The following is a 20,879-nucleotide window of genomic DNA, read 5'->3' as shown; positions in this document are numbered from 1 at the left end:
CTTTTAATTTATTCAACATGGTGAGCCCGGATATGGGTCACGTGGTACCTTAGGGACCCACGTGACCAAACCCTCCTACGTCATCACTTAATGTATTCAAGATGGCGGCTTTAATTTTAATTTATTCAACATGGTGAGCCTGGATATCGACCACGTGGTCCCATTGGGACCTACGTCATCAAAGCCCTCCGATATTCGATACTCGATACTCGACATTCGATACTCGATACTCGATATTCGATTTTCGATATTCGATACTCGATACACGATATTCGATACTCGATATTCGATTTTCGATATTCGATATTCGCGATACACTCACACTTCATAGTGAGTTAGCAAGACCACCATCCCTTATATATTGCTCGCAAATTGCCATGCTTTTTCAAAGAATTTGGGTCGGCGATACTGAGAAAAAACACGCTTGTAAAGCTATTTTTTAAAAAATCACGTGAGAGAGGGGGGATGGGGGTATCCCCCTTTCTCGGGTGTACTGGGAACGAGTACGAGAGTTTTGTTTGTTTGCTCAAGTCGGTGATCGAATGCACATACGACAACATGTAAACGTTTAACCACGTCTTTATTGAGTTCAACAACATTAAAGTTTCAACTTTTTCTTGGCTTGCATGATTCGTTTGACAATGCGTTCCGTCATGGTTTTACTTCCAGGTAATTTGTTGATGGCTTTAATCATTTTCTCGTCGGCTTTCCACTTGTCCCTTAGATACCGGGTTTATATTTTTGACGATCACCACCTCGGCCTGGATTTTGTATGTGAGACACGTTTAGGTTGAACGTGTCGTCCACTTGAAAAGTCTGATTACTGTTCAGCATGTCACTGATTTGTTTTAACAACTGTCTGGCAGCGACGGTGTTTTCTCTCCACTCTCCCACTGTCAGCCGTCTGGAATGAAAAGCATTTTGAATTCTGTTACTGTTGATGTTGATCAACAAGTGATCGTCATCTCCAACGGCTCCATCATCCAAGATATGTTGCTGCACGGCTCTCTGCAGGGCTCTGGCAATCTGTTGTACGAGTACGGGGCGCGGTCCTAGGGGCGCGGATTCTACTCCGGCGCCACCACCTGTCTGCACAAATCGTCCGGTAAAGTTTCTGATGTGGAGACCAAATCTCCTGACTCGCCGATCTACATGGGCTCTCAGTTGAAATTCAAAAGGAACATCCATCTTGAAACAAAGGAAACAAGGTAATGAATGTCCGTAATTTTCTGTTTTACTGTACAGCTCATTAGAATATTACACAGCATATTAGCATATGAAAAACGGGTTACACGAATTCACTCTACTCTAATAACTAGTAACCTCTTCCTCGGAGTCTTCTTGACTTTGAATACCGCGCTGTTCACCACTTGTGCTTGCACCCTGCGATGACCAAAACATGTTATTAATAAAAAAAACGCACGTGAATAAAAAGAGCTCGAGTTCTCGTCAACCATCTTCTTCTTCTATCTTATCCTCGAGGGCTAAGACTTCTCTCAGCACCTCTTCGTCACTTTCTAGCCTCTCATTGGCTTCCATCTTCTTCTTTGAGCGCTCAAGAGCAAACTATGTTTGCGAGTGAATAAATGAGCAAAGTAGCTCCTTTTATACAACTTTCCCATCCCAGAAGAACTGGGCTCTAGTATTCCCATTGGTCAATCGAGGTGACCTGATACAGAATGAACCAATGAGATCTCATGATCAATGTCACCCAAGGTGACGGGATTTTCCCCACAAGGGTAAAATTCCAAGCTGACGGGATTTTCCCCACAAGGGTAAAATCCCAAGCTGACGGGATTTTCCCACAAGGGTAAAATCCTGGGATTTCCCCCCAAGGGAAAAAAATCCCGACGCACGCGCGTGGAGAATCTTTCTCGAAATTCTATGAACCCGCGTGTGTTCTTTCTCGGAAAAGTACAGTAAAACGGACGAAGTTTTCTTGTCGGATTACAGCTCTTTCAAGAAGGATATAAGCTTTAAGGTGAGCTAATGTCTCCATACTCTACTGTACAAGACGAAGAGCGTTTGATAAATTGTATTTACTGCGAAAAATAAATTTGCTTACGTTGTAAATCTTGACGAGTGGTTTGTTTTTGTTCGTGCGGCCATCATGAACCGAGGATAGTAGAGAAGAAGAAGGTTTTAGACCCGTTCATTTCGTTCAAGGTTTTTTGGTCTAGTTGTGTTTATGGTCAAAAAAGAAGAAACCGAACTTTACGAATGAACAAGTCGTTTTTGGTGGACTGAATTATTCTTTTTAGCGAAATTGCTCTCGCAGTTGTCGTTGCATGTCTTTCGTAAACAACAACTTCAAACGCCTTCATCTTTTCGCGGTCCCAAAATCGAAGGAACATCCCACTATGATTCAGAATATTATTAAAAATCTAGCCACCTAGAAGTGAAGCTTTAACGTTTTTTAAAAAACCTAAACAAATGTGTCACCGCCTCCGTTGTGATTTTACCGTTTGGAGAAAAATGTAATTTTAGCGAGCGGTTCATTTGGCCGTTGTTCAAATGCATTTGTCTCCAAGAAGAATTTTTTCGCAGCCCTTAAATCAAAAGGGACGTCCAACCATGAACGATATCAGTTCAGTGAAACTCAAAGCAAGCCATTGAGCCGAATCTTTCACATTTTTAGACTCTTAACAAGGGTGTCAACGACTTTGTTGTGATTTTTCACCGGTCGCAAAAAAAATATAATTTTAGCGTGCAGTTCATTTGGCCGTTGTTCAAATGCATTTTTCTCGAGGAAAAAATGTTTTTGCGGCCCTTAAATCAAAGAGATGTCCAACCATGAATGGTATTAATTTAGTAAAACGCAAAGCAAGTCATTGAGCCGACTCTTTCACATTTTTAGACTCTAAACAAGTGTGTCATCGAGTTTGTTGTGATTTTTCATCGGTCGCTAAAAAATATAATTTTTCATTTTTCATTCGGCCGTTGTTCAAATGTTTTTTCTCGAAGAAAAATTTTTGTTTCGACCCTTATATCAAGGGGATGTCCAACCATGAAAGATATTATTTCGATGTAAGTTATTGAGCCGACTCTTTCGCATTTTTTAGACTCTAAACACAAGTGTCATCGACTTTGTTGTGATTTTTACCGTTCGCGAAAAAATATAATTTAGCGTGCGGTATTTGTTGTTGTTCAAATGCGTTTGTTTGTTTGTTTTTGCGGCCCTGAAATGAAAGGACAAAAATTAAACTAGCTTCTAAACCGAAGATGTTGACTCCCAACAATATGGCTGGTCGAAAAAAAAAACACTCAAGGGTGTAGAGGATTGTTGTTGTTGTTTAGGCGATTGAATCTATCGTTCAGTTTCGGCATGGAGCAATTCTTAAATTTATTTAACAACAAAAGTGTGATACCATAACCAGAAAGCATGACATTCGGTCATTGGACAATATCCTTCGTATAGATGAAAACCGCAACTAGGTAAAGGTTCTACAATTGTCTCTTTCAACACGTCGTATTTCGGACATCCGTACAGTTCTAAATTCACGCTAGGAATGTTCAGTTTGTTCAACAAGTCTCTTTCTACGTGTCCTCCCTTGTAAGCCACCACGGTTCTCTCGGGGGTTTTGGTCTCCTCGTACAAATCCCACATCACCTCCTCCACCCTGTAATACTCGTAGGCCTTTTCTTCCTTTCTGGGTTGATACGTCAGTCCGTGCACGTTGTATTTGACGTAAGACACGGTTTTTCTGTCTCTGGAAGATAAGTTGCACCACGACATTCTCATGTAGAAAGCATGGCGTCCGAACTTTTCTTGCCAAGTGTAATAACCCAACTCGCGTACTCGAAACGTCTTCTCCACAAAGTAACCTTCCAAGTCCAAGATCATGCACACGTTTTCCGGAGTCATGCCAGAGCCAACTGCACTCTGATGCTTGACGTAGAAAATATATGAAAATGTTTAACCTGTAAATCTCTTAAGCCAAGGGGTCAATGATCCAAATTAGGATATTGTTTCTGGGAAATGCATCTCAGATACAGTTGATTTCTCAGCATTTTCTCTTCATCCGAGTCGTACTTCACGCCAGCCAATTCCGGGGGAAGAATAATTTTCCCTTCTCCATCCACCCAAAACTTTTGCTCTTGACACTGTTTGACCAATGACTCGTCCAAGGGAAGATCACCAATCCAATCCTTGACCGGGGGTGGGTAGTGTTGTACTTTGAAGGCGGGTCTCCCATCCAGAATTCGTTGCGGTCTATCCACCACGTCTTGTCCTCTTCTGGGGTATCCAAATTCGTCCCTAGAGTCCAGTCCAGACCTTCTCGAGTAGAGGGGATCCTCGTTTCCCACATATTCCTTTCCTTCCAGCCAGGCTTTGATCTTGCCAAACGGAACACTGTCTGCCCATTGGAAGAACCGGCATTTACCCTTTCTGCACTTGAGGTAGATCCTGTCCGGGTTGCTCTCTGATTTCGACATGCTCAGAATGAGACTCTCGTTGCAGTAACATTTCATCTTATCCATGTTCCAATAATAGTAAGCCGGTAATTGTTGATTGACCGCCACCACGTACTGGTCAATGTGGGCGCTACCGGTGCAAATGAAACAGATGGTGCCTTCGCTCGTGTGGGGGCAAAAGTAGAACTCCCATCCCCCGTCCGTCATTCTCTTGGTCAGCGGTTCTTTGTGTACGGGGCAAACCGGGTCGCGCTCCGCGTCCTCAAAGGTCTGTTGCAGGAACTGGTCGGGGTCGAAAATTTCACCCTCCTCCAACACTTCCTCTTTCAACTCCATCTTCGTCTTTGTAGGATGTCTCTTTTTACGGGGGACTTTGGGTTTCTTGGGGTTTCCAGTCCCTCTCCTCTGTCGCTTTTTTTTGGGTTCTGCTACGTCCATGGTGCTCTCGATGCTCCAACTGAGGACTAACAGGAGACAACACGGCGCTTTTATACTCTACTCTCGGATGACGTCAATACGCACGAACCAACCAGAGAGGTAACACGTGACCTCTTCCGACCAACCGGCAATGACCCAGGTGACGTCATCCAACGTATAAAAAGAGCTGCGCGTCCATTTGTCGACTCAGTTGTAGCGATGGAAAGCACAGAGAGCGATTCCAGCCAAACTCAAACTCAAACCCAACAAGTCAACGGTGTCTTTGTACAAGGAGATCCCAAGGACTGGGAACCATTGCCTTACTATAGGGATCTAAAAAGGGACGATTTTCAGTCGGACGAAGATTACCTATTGGAGCGCGCGAAACGTGGCATGGAAGCAGGCTACACGTTTATGCAGTGTCAAGAGCATTGGTTGTGTGATCTGGAGAGTGCATTATACAGAGGCTCGGAGGAAGCAAGAAAAGAGCAGTGACATGGGTACGAGAAAAAACTGGATGGACCTGGAACAACGCCTCTTCTACACCAATTGTACAAAGCTAGAAAAAAAGATCCAGACCGACACGGGAATCACTGTGTTGTCGTTAGACTTTCCCACCACCACCACCATACCCGAAAACATTCCAAGGAGAGTCTATGTCTTCGAGGACATGGTGAAAGAGCGCGGGTGTGCCAAGAACCGCGTCACCGAAAGTGAATGGCTCAAAGAGAACCCTCACTGGAAGGGAGCCGTGATGGCGACCCTCAAAGACATTGGGCACGGTTATCTCTGGGATAGACATTGGAATGAATTTGTTTACGTGCCATTGCAGCGAGCCTTTTTCTTCGTGACGTCTCGCAAACCGCCGCCCATTGGCAACGGCGTCTCGTTCTGGTTGAACGCGAACGTCTTCGACTTTGACGAACGGAGTGGTTTAGAAGATCTCATCGCACCGTTGAGAGCGAGTGTAGCCCTAAGCCAGACATTGTCTGCTTACTTGAAACAACCCATCACGTTCGACGCAAACACGTACGAAGAACTGTGCAACCAACTGGCAACTCAAGTAAAATTGCAACGCCTAGAAAGCAATCGCTGGCAAGAAATAGCGGATAGATTGTTAGACAGAGATCTCTGCAACCGTTGCGCCATGGATAAAGACGAAGCTTACCTGGGCGACGACTACCAAAAAGCCAAGCTGTGGAGACCTAGAAGTTGCGAAACATGTACAAAATCTTTTGATAACATATTTATTGATGCGGGCTATTTAAATTGATGTTTTGAAATAAAAGTTCATTTGTCATGGATCTGTATGGAAAGTGGGAGTGGTTGAAACGATTGTGCGAGAAAGCGTATGCTGAATTTGGGAGGGGTATTGATATACCGGAAGATACAAGTGACTCCCCATGGAGAGTGTTCGAAGCCACTCACATAGAAAAAAACTATTTCAGATTGATACCGTTTATATTATGGTTGAGACATTTCAAAGATCCCGACGAGCTGTTTGCCTCCATTTACAAACTTCATCCAGCCACGATCGAAGAGGCAGCTCATAAATTACACGGCACTTATATGAAGGTGGTCAGAGCATCGTCGACATGCCAAAGAAGCTGAAAAAGGATGAGAAGATACTTTTGGACTACCACGATCCCATTCAACCGGGTAGCTTGGGCGGGATAACAAGATTCGCCAAAACGCACAAGATATCCGTCGACACAGCCAAAAAAGTATTGGAGCGCGATTTGGGTTATACCCTTCACAAACCGCGCAGACGTCGTTTCGCCACGTTACCGGTCCTGGTGTTTAACGTCGACCAACAGTGGGTAGCCGATTTAGTGGAAACGCAGCCGTTGTCCAAATACAACAAGGGTCACAGATATCTACTCAACGTGATCGACGTCTTGTCTAAATATGCCTGGGTGGAACCCCTAAAAGACAAGACGGGAAAAACGGTGTCGGACGCCTTTGCCAAGATTTTGAAACGAGCCGATGGACGCAAACCTCAGAACCTACAGACCGACGACGGGAAAGAATTTTACAACAAGACGTTTGCCGCGTTGATGAAACGGGAAGGCATCCACCACTTTTCCACGGCCGGAGATACCAAAGCCAGCATCGTGGAACGCTTCAACCGCACTCTTAAGGAACGCATGTACCGTTACTTTACCGCCAAGAACACGCTGAGTTACCTACCCGTACTCCAGGCGTTGGTGAAAGGTTACAACGGATCCCACCATCGTAGCATCGGCACCAGCCCCGAGAAAGTGACTGCGAGTAACGAAAGAAAAGTGTGGGAACGTCTGTACGCGAAGAGATTGTCGTCGGGTAAAAGAGAAAGAAAAACCGCGCTAAAAGTGGGAGAACGCGTGCGATTGAACAAGAAATTTCGCACGTTCGAGAAAGGGTATTTACCCGGCTGGACCGAAGAAGTGTTTGTGATACGAGAGGTGCGTCCGGGACCACCCGTCACGACTTACAAGATCCAAGAGCTGGACGACTCCGCCGTACGCGGTACGTTTTACAAAGAAGATCTACAAAAAGTCGCAGTGTCCGACGACGATGTCTTCAGAGTGGACAAGATCGTCAAACGCAAAGGAAATAAAGTGTTGGTGCACTGGAAAGGCTGGCCAGACAAGTACGACAGCTGGATCGCGAAGACGGCTCTAAAAAAATCATGAGCCACGAGGAAGGATTTTACGTCACGTTACCCAGTCACAGCAGCGGAACCGAGTTTCCAGAGAATAGAGCAAACTCTTTCAAGGTGCGATTACCTCACCCGCTACGATTGGAAGGAACCGGTTGGAAAGTGGGATTGAGTAGCATTTCCGTGCCAGATGCCAGCATCGACTTAACTCGCTTTAAGTCGTTCAAGTTTCCTCTCTTGAGTGCCCAGTGGTTGCTCAAGCGCAAAGACAAGGAGGGTCGCGTGCAAAGCAAGTCGGTGACCACCGATCTGACGTTCCAGGACATTCTATATGACGACAACATCGTGGATGGCCTCAGTTTCATGAAAGCCCTGGTCTTCAAGTTCGATCAAGTCAAAGAATACAAGCGTATCGTGGGAGACTTGACCAAGTCGCCCGATAATGGAAAGCAGTGGGAATATACGTTCAAGTGGGAAGGTGAAGAACTAGTCCTCGACAACTCGAACTTGGACGTCTCGGAAGTGAAAACTGAAGGCGTCCCATATTACATGTCTTTCAACGAGGATTTGGCCTTTGACATGGGATGGGTAAAAAAGGACGAGAAAGAAAACGTGTTTCTCGGGCCGAACCTGAAGCCGGAATGCCACCACGCTACGATACCCGATCCCATAGACGTGGATGATTTTGGAGAGGGCAAGAAAAATTTCTGGGTTGTTGAGAATGGACAGCTTTTCTTGAGTTGCTATTGTAACTGGCGCTTTGTGAAACTCAACAGAGCCTTCCAAAAAGTGATTGGAGATGCATCGCGTACGCTTTTCGTTTACTCAGATGTGGGTGGTAGTTCCGTGGTGGGAAATCAAGTCACGGATCTGTTGCGGGAAATTCACTTTCAACGTGAAGGAAAAGGTATCAAGTACTTTGAACCTCTCCACATACAATATATTCCACTCCGCAACCAGATTGTGGACATTATTGAAACGCAAGTGAGCGAGACTACAGGTAAACTGGTGGAGTTTGGCGAAGGCAACACGATCGTGACCTTACATATCAAGCGAACATGAGAGGCGGTGCCCTGACGCGTTTCACACCCGATCCTCCACCTCAAGAGGGGAACGGATTTTTGGCCGACATCGTGAGAGAGTCTCTGGGTGGAGCCGTGAGAGGATTTAAAAGTGGGCGCGGCGTCGCGGACCGCATTCGTAAAGCGGGTCAAGGAGCCAAGAGTGGTCCTAAACGAGTCGTGAAACGCAAACTGAAAAACGTCATAGAACGAAACGTCAAGAGAAAACTGAACGACATCTTTGGCGAAAAATGAATCCCGTTTACTCGCGATCGTCCAGACTGGTCCGATCCAAACGCGCCCCCGTCAGACAGCGGGGAGAAGGATTCTCACTGGCACTTTTGAACCAGGCCTTGTTGGGACAAAAGAGGCGACGACGAAAAGTACAAAAGGGCGGGTGGATAGGTCCCGAGGTCAGAAAGCCTCCTGGCTACGATTGGATACAGACCTTACGGAAGCGCAGTGGAAGAAGGAAGAGAAGACGATGACCGAAACCATCTCGAGCGCCTACCCGCAGTCGAGACGCGAGGCCAATCCTCGATTGGATCTATTCGCCGTACCACCGACAGACGTCAGCGTCTCGTCGTATCGGATGGTCCCCGTTCAGACCTACACCACAGGCATCAATCCGGTGGAGTTTCAGATCGACCCCCAAGAAGATTACATCGATCTCAGCCGTAGCTTCTTCGAGGTAGAATTGCAACTGAAGAAAGACAACGATGAGAACGTGGCAGCTGCCGACAAGCTGTGGCCCGTCAACAATCTAGCCCATTCTCTGTTCAAGCAAATCAGCGTGCGTCTCAACGGTACTCTCATCAGTCCCCAGACGGACACGTACCATTACAGAGCCTTCTTGGAAACGTTACTGAATTACGACAGACGTGATGGAGAAACCATCTTGAAACCTCAAGGATGGTACAATCATATCGATTTCCCAGCCACGTGGACGGACAATAACACGAACACTGCAGCCAACGCTGGAGCTGGACACGCAGACTATGTAGCCCTGACCGCCAATCACAAGGAGGCTCTCAAGAACTCTAAAGCAGAACAAGCCAATTACACGGAAGGCAAGCGACACGTGTTGCGTTTCAAACCCCTCATCGAAGTGTTTCATCTGAGCAAGTTGTTGGTACCCAGAGTGCAGATAGGAATACAGATGTACTTCAATTCTCCCGACGTGTTCTTGAACGGAGTGGGTCTGGCAGGAAAGTTGACGGCCGAGGAAGTCAAAGTTCGAATGTACCTGTGTCAAGTGCGTCTCAATCCCACGACGTACAGGAGACTGATGGATGAGATGACCACCAAGAGTCAAGTGGTGAGTTACCCGACCGTGAGAAGCGAGATTCGGACCTTCAACATGCAGGGCGATCAACGACGGTACGAATGCACCAACTTGTTCCAAGGAAGAATTCCCAACCGCGTGATCGTGGGTATGGTACTGTCCACAGCCTTCACCGGGAACGTGGTCAACGATCCCTTCTGTTTTCAGAAGTTTGGAATGAGCAGCATAAAACAACTCGTGGGAGGAGAAGAGTATCCTTACGAGACGCTAGAGTTGGTCCACAACGATGGCACCAAAGATCTCAGAGGGTACCACCGTTTCTTGCAAGCCACCGGTTGCCTGTGCAAGCAGCAAGGAAACATGGTGAGAGGTGACGATTGGGGACAAGGAAAGAATTGCACGTTGTTCGTGTTCGACAACGTGGCCAACGGATGCGTGGACAGTTACAGGATGAACCCCAAGCAAGCCGGAAATCTACTAATAGAGCTGAACTTTGGAGCCAACCCAGCTGTGAACTTGACCATCATCGTGTACGGAGAGTTTGAGAATCTCTTGGAGATAGACAAGAACAAAGCCGTGTTGTACGACGTGTACCAGCGTTAGTGATGGAGAAAGTGACTTTGAATAACGTACAGTTGGATCAGTTGGCCAGACATCACCCTTGGTTGAAACCTTACTTTTACGGGACAGTGGCCTGCGATCGATTACCTCGAAAACCATTCAAGACGGAAGCCCGCGGGTACATCGTCAACACCGATCCTCACTACATGCGCGGTCGGCATTGGATCGCTCTGTGGACGAATGGAAACGTGTGCGAAGTGTTGGACAGTTACGCCTTACCCCTGGAGGTGTACCAGACGGCGCAACCGTTGCAAGATTGGTTGGACGCTCATTGGAAGTACGTGGAGCGCAACGGACAGAGTCTACAATCGTTGTTCAGTCAGAGCTGCGGCGATTACGCGCTGATGTATCTCATCGATAGGGCCGAAGGACGTAGCATGAGTCAATTCGAAGCGAGATTCAAGAAACACGATTACGTGTACAATGATCATAAAGTTGGGCAAATGTTGAAGCAATTGATCTCGAAGGAAAGGTCGTGGCACAAAATTTGTAAGATGGAATACCATCAGGATTGTGAACCGTCTCTCTGCGGTGTAAGACACTTGTTGTTGTGAGATGACAAATAAAAACGTTGAAATGAATAAGGTGTGTGTCGTCTGTCGCTCGGGAGATCGGGATTCGTTGCAGACTTTTTTTCTGCAACATGCTTATATCATTGCTCGTTTTTGGACGAATGTCATTTCGCCATGGAGCGCGGTGAAGCCTTTAGCTTTCGGATGCCCTCTAGCATTTTGATCGTTGGGCCCCTCTAGCTGCGGAAAGACTTGTTTTACCGAGTCGGTACTTTTGAATCACTCAAAAGAGTTGTTTAGTACACCCCCTGAGACCATTCATTACTGTTTTGGGGCTTGGCAAGACGGTTTCGCGAACATGAAAAAGCGAGGCGTGAAATTTCACGAAGGGATTCCCGAAGAAGTAGATTTGACCAAATGGTTTCCCCGTGGAGGGGTGATGGTATTGGACGATCTGATGGAAGAAGGAGGAAACGACAAGAGAGTATTGGATCTGTTCACCAAACTTTCCCACCACAGGAACATCACCGTCCTGTACTTGTGTCAAGACATGTTTCCGCCGGGAAAATACGCCAAGAGCATTTCTCGAAATGCGCATTACATCGTGGCTTTCAAGAACCCTCGCGATCAATTGGGCATGAGGAATTTACTGTTACAAGCGTTTCCCTCCCGATGGCAAGATGTGATGGACGTCTACACCAAGACGACGGAAAGACCCTTTGGTTACATGGTATTGGATCTACACCCTGCCAGTGGCGACGACAGACGGATTTTTAGCCACCTCTTAAAAGGCGAGGGATGCATGAGATGTTACAGATTCGTTCCAGAGGTTCGTACGTAACGATCACGTGTGGCTCGCGTTCTTGGACCTGTGCAGTCGTCATTTCGAGCGTATGAGAGAAGAGGACATGGACTACGACGCCATGCAAACCGTGCTACATTTGGCCGAAAAGCGACAGATGTGGAAATTCGTGAGAGAATATAACGAGACTTACTTCAGCGAATTGATCCAGACACTAGAAGAGAGAGCTAGAAAGACATGTCAAGACATTCGCCAGCAGGAGTAGGAACCAGTCCTAGTGCCATTCCGATCATCAACGTCAACCGAGGGGGATTGGAACAGACATTGGATCGAATCGACCCCATAGTCCTAAGACGGTACTTGGATCAATTACCGTCTCCTGCAGTGGGTACGGGGACTTTGAGACCTTCTTCCTCGAGGTCCAACGTACCTGCAGGTCAAGGAACGCTAACGGGTGGTCCACACCGATTGAATCAAGACGACATGCAACGTCAATTGCAAATGCTGTTCAACGATCAACGTCAAGTGGCGGCTGGACGTCGCATCGCAGGCATCACCACGACAAACACCATCACTACGACCTATAAAGACGGGGGACGACCGACCGTTCGTCGTACCTCGACGAGAGTGAGCCATTAAAGATGTCCCTACTAAACGGTTCAAAGACGAACTTGGATCCAGACCTGTTACACAGATTGGACGGATTGTATACCTTTTACCACAAAAAGTGGTGGTGTCATCGTCAAATGTTTTACCATTTTAAGTGGTGTCATGCTTCATTGAACGCTTTGGCTTTATTCATCGTGGCAGCGGGTATCATTGCGGGTTCCCTTACAGAAAATAGTGTTATTGTGGCATGCCTAACTTCAGCTGGGACTGTCGTCAAGGGCTGGAACGATTTCAAGAAATATTCGTTCAAAGTGGACGTATGTCGTTTTGCCTACACCACCTACGACAAGACGTTAATCGAATTGAGAACGTACGCGCGCGGTCTTCCGATGGACGAACTAGAAGGATTCTTGATCAAGATGCAAACTCTAGATGACACGATCACCGATTTCACGCCGCCCGTGGCCGACAAGTACGTGCAAGCGTACGAACGACAACACGATAAATCCGAAGGTACCCCCGTCTGAAGTGACAGTTATGGTAGGATGGGAAGAACGAAACGTAAGGCCAGAAGAAGGAGGCAGCGAGGTGGAGCTCTCGCGAGACGTAAACATCGTTTGGTGGACAAGATAGCCGAGGGGGCCAGCATGTTTCTCTCGGGTCCTTCACCCACATTCTTCACGTTGGGTGGTAAATTGGCCAGTCAAGGATTTAAAGGGATAATGGATAATGTAAATCATTATAGACGTAGACCGCGACGACGATAGGACCATGAGGAGAAAGAAACGTGTGACGCAAAGGCGGAGACGTGCTGGCAGGAGAAGAATAGGACAGAAGGGTGGTATTTTACCCTTAGCAGCCTTGATACCAGCTTTGATCGCGGGTGGAAAAGCAATCGCTTTGGGTGCTGCATCGGGTGCTGCAGGTTGGGGTGCAAAGAAAGCCTTGGATGCAGCCACTCGAAAGAAAAAGAGATAAAAACACTATAAGAGGATGGGGGCATTGGGCGTCACCGGTAGTTACAACAGACTGCATTCTGCGACAAGATGGTGCGAAGAAGAAAGATAGTAAGGAGAAGACGAAAACAACCTAAAAGAGGCCCCGTGTGGAGAGGAGAGGGTTTATTGGACATACTCAAGTTTGCCGGCAAGTTGGGTTATAAATTGGGAAAGGACAAACGCTATAAGAGAATGGGGGCAAAGGGCGTCACCGGTAGTTACAACCGACGTCCAGCCCCGTGGGAAGTATGAATCGATTACGTCGACAGCGTCCGTTCTTGGAGAGCATTCTGAGAGAAGCCAATCGGTTCAAGCGAGAAGAGATGTTACAGCACGCCAACGCCGATCAGATCAACGCCGTGAGTGAGATGGTATTGAATTTGCTCAAGAACCGCATTCCGCTCAGTCCACCGATCACCGCCAAGCTGCGACGATATAAGAAAGTCTTGCGCGAACTGGGTAAGCGCAGAAACTCGTTGAAGAGAAGGCGAGAAGGTCTCCTGTCACAGAAGGGTAGCGGGTTTTGGAAAGGACTGCAACAGATCTACCAAGCATGTCTCTGCAAAACACCCTCCAGACAATGATGAAAATGTTACGCGAATCGGCGGACAGAGAAGCAGAGTGGGAAAAAAGAGCAGACCATTGGCACGAAGCCTACGCCCGCGTCAATCATGACTATTTGGCTTTAAAATACGACGCAGAGTGCGAAGATTGCATTCGTGAGAGGCAAGAGACTCCGGAAGGAAAGACCCTAGTACTGTGCCAGGAGTGTAGCGACAAGTGTACATCGAGAAGCGACTTGAAAAGGCGCATAGCCAAGTTAGAAGAGGAAGTTCGTTACTGGCAAGGGTGTTACGAAAGCTTGTTGGAAGAATACTTCAAAGATGACCGAGGAAGTCGTGATGGTTCCCGCTAAAGACTTGAATCGTTTGGTGCAATATTACAAAGGCGAAATCACGGACAATGCATTGTTGAACAAAGCGGCTCGCATAGCAGCCGAAAGTCACTTGCTGTTAAAAGATAAATCCGTTCCCGACGGTATCGCCGTGGCACGAGTGAAACCTCTCGCTCGCGAACGGGCTCGTTTGACCAAACGGATACGTCAATTTCCCATGGGAGGAGTAACAGCCAGACGGCCGGGCGAAGAAGCGGAGGAGGAGGAGGAGGAGGAGTTGGAGAATGTAGGTTTGGTGACGGGACCCGTGGAGACCATGTTGAAACAACTCATAAAAGGGAGTGCCAAGAAATCACCTCCCACAGTCACCCCGAAGGCGACAAAGAAAGCAAAAACGGCACCTGCGGGCAAACCGACATTGGCAGAGAGATTCAAGAGTTTAGAAGAGAAACTAAAGACGAGGAAAAAGCCAGCTGTGCGAAAAACGGAAGCCGAGAAACTGAAACCATTACCCGGTTGGGAAGATTGGGCCAAAGGCAAAAAGTTGAGACGAAAATTGGAGTATGACGAAGCCCAAGAAGAAGAGGACTGAAAAAAAGACGACACGGCGACGACAACGCGGACGTGGGATCGACATTCAGAAGTGGCTCGGGAAGACTGGAATCGAATTTCACTGGCCCGGTTATCAGTACATGGGTCCCGGAACCAAATTGGCAAAGCGATTGAAACGCGGGGACCCGGGCATCAATCGATTAGACAAGATCGCCAAACAGCACGACATCGATTACAGTCACGCCAAGAATCTAAGGGACAAGTGGAAAGCCGACGAGAAAATGATTAAAGCCATCAACAAATTACCTGGAAGTAAAACCATGACGGAACGCATCGTCAAACGAATCATGCAAGCCAAGAAAAAGTTGAAACTTTAATGTTGTGTAACTTTGAACACATTAAAGAACACGTTGAACGTTTACATGGTGTCATATTTGCATTCCATCACCGACTTGAGCAAACAATTATAGTCACACCTCTCTTACTCGTTCCCAGTACACCCGAGAAAGGGGGATACCCCCATCCCCCCTCTCTCACGTGATTTTTTAAAAAATAGCTTTACAAGCGTGTTTTTTCTCAGTATCGCCGACCCAAATTCTTTGAAAAAGCATGGCAATTTGCGAGCAATATATAAGGGATGGTGGTCTTGCTAACTCACTATGAAGTGTGAGTGTATCGCGAATATCGAATATCGAAAATCGAATATCGAGTATCGAATATCGTGTATCGAGTATCGAATATCGAAAATCGAATATCGAGTATCGAGTATCGAATGTCGAGTATCGAGTATCGAATATCGGAGGGCTTTGATGACGTAGGTCCCAATGGGACCACGTGGTCGATATCCAGGCTCACCATGTTGAATAAATTAAAATTAAAGCCGCCATCTTGAATACATTAAGTGATGACGTAGGAGGGTTTGGTCACGTGGGTCCCTAAGGTACCACGTGACCCATATCCGGGCTCACCATGTTGAATAAATTAAAAGTAAAGCCGCCATCTTGAATACATTAAGTGATGACGTAGGAGGGTTTGGTCACGTGGGTCCCTAAGGAACCACATGGTCGATATCCGGGCTCACCATGTTGAATAAATTAAAAGTAAAGCCGCCATCTTGAATACATTAAGTGATGACGTAGGAGGGTTTGGTCACGTGGGTCCCTAAGGTACCACGTGACCCATATCCGGGCTCACCATGTTGAATAAATTAAAAGTAAAGCCGCCATCTTGAATTCATTAAGTGATGACGTAGGAGGGGTTGGTCACGTGGGTCCCTAAGGGATCACGTGGTCTATATCCGGACCTGTGATTGGTTCACTGCCATAATCCTGCAATCTGATTGGCTCACTGTGAAACCGCCTACCTATACTACTCGTCAACAACAACAGCATCCCCTCCAGCCTAGCCGTTGCCAAACTCAAACCCCTCATGCGCCGAAAAAACAAGTTGATGAAGGAACTGAAACAGGGGCCCACCATCATGCCTCAACCGCCTGCGTCTATAAAGGAGCCTAAGGAAACGGAAGAGTCGTCAGTCTCCGACAAACCGGTACGCAAGAAACGACGAAAGCGACCGACCGACGTAGAGACCTTGAAACCGTTACCAGGCTGGGAAGACTGGGCCGAAGGGCGACGCACCAGACGCAGACATGCCCAGTAAGAAACGTAAAACAACGCGAAAAAAGACGAGACTTCCCAAGATCAGGAAGGAGTGGTTGAACCGCAAAATATGGACCCAGGCGGGAGGAAAAGTCGACATACAAAAACTGTTGGCCAAGACGGGAGTAGAATTTCACTGGCCTGGTTATCAATACATGGGACCTGGAACAAAACTAGAAAAGCGATTGAAACGAGGCGATCCCGGCATCAACAGGCTGGACCGTTTGGCTAAACAGCACGACATCGACTACGGAAAGGCTCGCTCTTTAGAAGAGAAGTGGAAGGCAGACCGCAAAATGATCAAGGCCATCGACAAGTTACCGGGCAAAAAGACCAAGACTGAACGCATTGTTAAACGCATCATGCAAGCCAAGACAAAATTGAAACTTTAAAAACATCACACTTTTAATTCTTTTCGTTGTTTACAAGTAATAAAAAAACACAAACTGCTTCACCATTGTCTCACTTGTTTATCTTCCTCTAAGTGAACGCAAACCTATTTTAAATAAAAAAAAAAAAGACAACATGAAAAAAAGCCCCCAGCGAGGAGTCGAACCCCGATTGCCTACTTTAGTGGTAGGAGTGATAACCGTTACACTACCGGAGGTTGTTATACTACCCGCGTCGTTGTGGTTGGTTTTGAGCTGGGGCGCGCACGCGCAGAGGGTTGGGTGGTCTGTTTGACGTCATTGCCTCCGAGTCACGTGACCTTTTTTCCCTTGCCATATTTTCCCACCCCAAATTTCCGCTGGGGGACTGGGGCGAGCGCTTTTTGGCCGTCGGGGCCTGGAACCCACACACTCGGACACCCTGGGACCGACTCCTATGACGTCATCACCCCTCTACGTCACGTGGTTTTCCCTTTACGCATGCGCAGAAATGCTGCTCTGTGATTGGTTAGGTCCGAACGTAAGCGGTCTTTACTACTGCAATTACATTAACCTTTGTTCAAGTACCTCCCAAATGGCTTGAGAACACATTAAGAATCAAGTGTAGGGTGTGAAACTTGCCTTCAGTACAAAATGCATTGACACATACTAAAAACAACTTTCTATGATCCTCTCCTTCTCTTCGAGAATTATTGCATAGAAAGGTAGCGGCAACAATTTTTAAAACTATCAAAATGGACGAGATAAAAAACCCAGAACCATTCCTGGATAAATCTAGGAAGTCTGCTGAAATTTCTCTTTTCATTAGGAATATGAACAAAATGTACTGTACTTGAAAAGAAAATTAGCAGTTTTTGTCTTAGTGACAATTTCTTTACATTCTTCTGTTAACTCAAAAGTACCTAAACAACGAAAACGTGACCATCAAAAGAATATATGATTTGATTAGGTGTGAGGTGTAATAAATAAAAGGGCCTGTTTCCACGAACAGACTTTGACGACGTTGGATAGCTGTACAAGGCACTGCATTACACAGGTGAGCACATTTGTATCTCTCAAATTAAACAGCTCGTTCAAAATTATTTTAAAGAAATTTCGAACAACAAAAACCAGCCAACATATGATGGCTGTATTTCTCGTCTTCCCCAATTTTCGGCAAAATACTCCAAAAGGATCACTCCGTTAAGGAAATCGTTCGATAAGATAAGACCAAATAACTGTCTTTTGAGAGTTGAAGAAAATGATGAATTTATGGAGCTTATATGCTTTTTTATTATTCAACAGATGCGCGCGCTGCCCATATATGGTCAAAATGTTAACGATATCTGTCATCCGTACATAACAGATATCCTGCGATATTCGTAGGTTGCGAAGATTCGTCCGAAATCTTGTAAAGCGCTGCACAACTACAGTTTTTCTATGTGCAAAATGTGTTTCTTTGACAATTTGTTGAATAATAAAACAATTATCCTGCTCAATCTTGCGGAATATCGTCTGATTTTAGCCAACTCGGCCTACTGCCTCGTCGGCTAAGTATCAGGCGATATTCCGCGCGATTTTGCAGGATAATTGTTAAATATGCAAACTTTCTGGAGAGACGACCCATAAAGCTCAAATTTTCGTATTGCAAAGTCACGCGGAAAATTCGGCAAACAAGACATTTGCTTTAACGGTACGGAAACCAGTCAAATGAAAGTAGTTGGATTTACATGAAAATAAAATTGTGAGTGTAGTCCTTTCAAAGAAAATATTAATTACCATCGATATAAAAGCCAAAGAAAACATATTTTTTCATTCATAAAACCTTACGAACAGATTTTAACTGCAATCATCGGCGACTTAGTAAAATCATATAATAGATTGTTGGGAAAACAAGCCCCGATAATTCGTTGATTCACAAACATTCATAAGGAAAACTGGAAATTAGGTTTTATTTAGATTTTGTTTGAAATTAACTGGTCTTAGCTTGTTTGAAAATCTTTATATCGAAAGTTTTAACTTGCACTCAAATCAAAACATGTGTATATTTAAAGTATGGAAAATGTTATTTCAGAGCAGTATAGTTTGGTGTTTGGTAAGACCATCCGTGATAATTTTTCTGTTAACTCGCGTTGTTGTTTTTCAGAAGACGGAAATGAAATCTGCCAGCAGTTATAAAGCACATGCACAGTAATTTTCCTGTTCTTTAAATCTTTTGATTGCTAAACAAAAGTTGTTTGCCATCTTGGTTTGCTAGGAGCTCAGTCACGGCAAGTCCCTGGCAAGGTTTTTTTTTCAGTTGTAATCCGTCTTAATCTTCGTCAAACGAAACCATCCATAGTTATTTTCGGGTTTTGATTACTCCTTTGTTGTTTTCCTACATTACACAACTATTATTTTGAGGTTTCCTTCAATTTGGAAGTAACCAGAAAAATGACTTAAAATATCGTGACAATGCTGACCATGTCCCTTTAAGCCCCCCATTGGATTGCGAGCGCAGAATTGGAGTAGAATAGACCGCTGATCACGAGGACAGATTTGCAAATCCTTTTCCGGATTCCCCACCCACCCCCCCCCCCCCCCCCAAATAAAAAAAAAAACAAACAAACAAAAAAAAAAAACAAAGACAAATGCATAAAGTCCAAGGTAGGATTTCTTAACGGCAGTAGGTTATTTCCAAGTTACCTTTTGCTTCTGTTTCAAAACGAGTCTACGTGCGAAACAATTCAGATGAAAATGAGTCAGTTGATTTGCATGAACATAGACTAACAAGTAGGTGAAACTCATTTTCATATGAATGGTTTCGCACGTAGTCTCGTTTTGAAACAGAGGCAAAAGGTAACTCGGAAATGGCCTTTCCACCTCGGAGAAAGATTTCAGTGCGTCAAAATCAGTTTTTGGATTTCGTGTTTGATTGGGAAATCTTGATTTCTCAATCGAATGCACCCTCAATCTACCTTTTTAACAATATCCTCCTTTTTAATATGTTGTTGCAGTTGACTATGAAGCCTTCAGTGCGCGTGGTTCTCTACGTTTTGTTCGTTGTTGCCTTCTTGGCAAGTGTCGTATATGGTAATAGTCTTTTCTGTGAAAATACATGTTTATATGTTGTAGGTCAAATTGGTTTTCAGGATAAATCGGTTTTCAACCTACAATCTTAGTCAAAAGCAAATTACACATTAACTTCGCCTCGCAGTTTCTATGGCAAATTTACCATTAGTTTTTTATTTTTATCGCACTCCACCAAAATACCCCCACTCCCCCATCCAAGGGTTTCCAAAATCAAGCGGGTTTGAAATTGGAACAAATAACAATAAAGTTGGTCCTAAAATGACAATGTGTAAAGACTTTTGTCACTTATTGTAGGTTAATCTGGTTCAACCTGAAGAAAACACTCTTTTACTCCCTTTAAGCAAGTTGAATTTATTAATTGAGATTTCTTCAAATTATTGTCATAGTCAGTTTGAAACACATTTCCCTAGGTTGAAAACAGATTTAACCTGAAAATCAATTTGACCTACAACATAAACAATTGTTAGATTACAAGTAGATTTAACTATTTCCTGGAACCCCCACCTAGTCAGGGTCAAGTTTGCAAAATGGAAAGGTGTTACTCAGAAATAGTTTTAATTTTTCGAATACGTATTATCAAGCGACGTTCTTTTTCAGTCTTGTTCTTAAGGGGGACTCTTAGCTACCAATTTTTTGCCAACGAAGGTTTCTAACTGTCATATTCTAGTAACAAGACTTTATACATACGGATAATATATTTGCACATCAAAGAAAGTTCTTTCACATTTTACTCAATCGGTTGTAGTTATCACGAGTTTCCATAAATAGTTACGTTGATGTTGAAACAGAATTATATAGGTTAAAATTTCACGTTTTTTTTTATCACAACAATTACATTTATCGGCTCTTTGTTTTCAGGTTTGGATGACAAAAAACCTAAAAAATGCCAAAAGTGGAAAAAGAAGGGCGAACTAGATTGCAAAGGAGACCACAAGACGGTCTGTGCGAAGACTTGTGCCGGCGGTGGAGGTG

At 45.2% G+C, this 20,879-nt stretch overlaps 4 protein-coding genes across 4 annotated transcripts in view; 3 read left to right on the top strand and 1 right to left on the bottom strand.

Moving 5' to 3' along the window:
* Positions 1-593: 593 nt before the first annotated feature.
* On the bottom strand, positions 594-2,401 carry LOC144643825 (uncharacterized). The gene is made up of 3 exons (XM_078503198.1): positions 1,504-2,401; positions 1,324-1,383; positions 594-1,188 (listed from the first exon to the last, which is right to left on the bottom strand). Exons 1-3 carry the CDS (start codon positions 1,537-1,539, stop codon positions 721-723), a joined length of 564 nt encoding a protein of 187 aa, XP_078359324.1. The 5' UTR covers positions 1,540-2,401; the 3' UTR covers positions 594-720.
* A 6,370-nt stretch (positions 2,402-8,771) lies between these two features.
* LOC144643199 (uncharacterized protein F54H12.2-like) lies at positions 8,772-11,073 on the top strand. The gene has a single exon (XM_078502388.1). It carries the CDS (start codon positions 9,020-9,022, stop codon positions 10,421-10,423), a length of 1,404 nt encoding a protein of 467 aa, XP_078358514.1. The 5' UTR covers positions 8,772-9,019; the 3' UTR covers positions 10,424-11,073.
* A 122-nt stretch (positions 11,074-11,195) lies between these two features.
* Positions 11,196-13,795, top strand: LOC144643905 (uncharacterized). The gene has a single exon (XM_078503299.1). It carries the CDS (start codon positions 11,312-11,314, stop codon positions 11,792-11,794), a length of 483 nt encoding a protein of 160 aa, XP_078359425.1. The 5' UTR covers positions 11,196-11,311; the 3' UTR covers positions 11,795-13,795.
* Positions 13,796-19,837: 6,042 nt separating this feature from the next.
* LOC144646059 (proproteinase E-like) overlaps positions 19,838-20,879 on the top strand; it is a 23,600-nt gene continuing 22,558 nt past the window's right edge. The window contains exons 1-2 of the mRNA XM_078505585.1: positions 19,838-19,907; positions 20,766-20,879. The exon at positions 20,766-20,879 is cut by the window's right edge and continues 33 nt beyond it. Coding sequence (XP_078361711.1) covers positions 19,838-19,907; positions 20,766-20,879 — 184 coding nt within the window. The remainder of the gene's footprint in view (positions 19,908-20,765) is intronic.

This window comes from Oculina patagonica, chromosome 1, assembly GCF_052425735.1.
Source record: "Oculina patagonica isolate OP01 chromosome 1, crgOcupat, whole genome shotgun sequence".
NCBI lineage: Eukaryota > Metazoa > Cnidaria > Anthozoa > Scleractinia > Oculinidae > Oculina > Oculina patagonica.
The sequence above is the reverse complement of the archived record's forward strand: the minus strand, read 5'-3'. Positions and strand labels throughout refer to the sequence as shown.

Excerpts from the sequence above, each read along its gene's own strand:
- LOC144643825 (XM_078503198.1), bottom strand. The coding sequence starts at position 1,539 with ATGGAAGCCAATGAGAGGCTAGAAAGTGACGAAGAG. Across the intron at positions 1,384-1,503 it reads GGCTAGAAAGTGACGAAGAG|GGTGCAAGCACAAGTGGTGA; the intron begins GTGCTGAGAGAA and ends TGGTCATCGCAG. Across the intron at positions 1,189-1,323 it reads AAGAAGACTCCGAGGAAGAG|ATGGATGTTCCTTTTGAATT; the intron begins GTTACTAGTTAT and ends CTTTGTTTCAAG.
- LOC144643199 (XM_078502388.1), top strand. The coding sequence starts at position 9,020 with ATGACCGAAACCATCTCGAGCGCCTACCCGCAGTCGAGACGCGAGGCC.
- LOC144643905 (XM_078503299.1), top strand. The coding sequence starts at position 11,312 with ATGAAAAAGCGAGGCGTGAAATTTCACGAAGGGATTCCCGAAGAAGTA.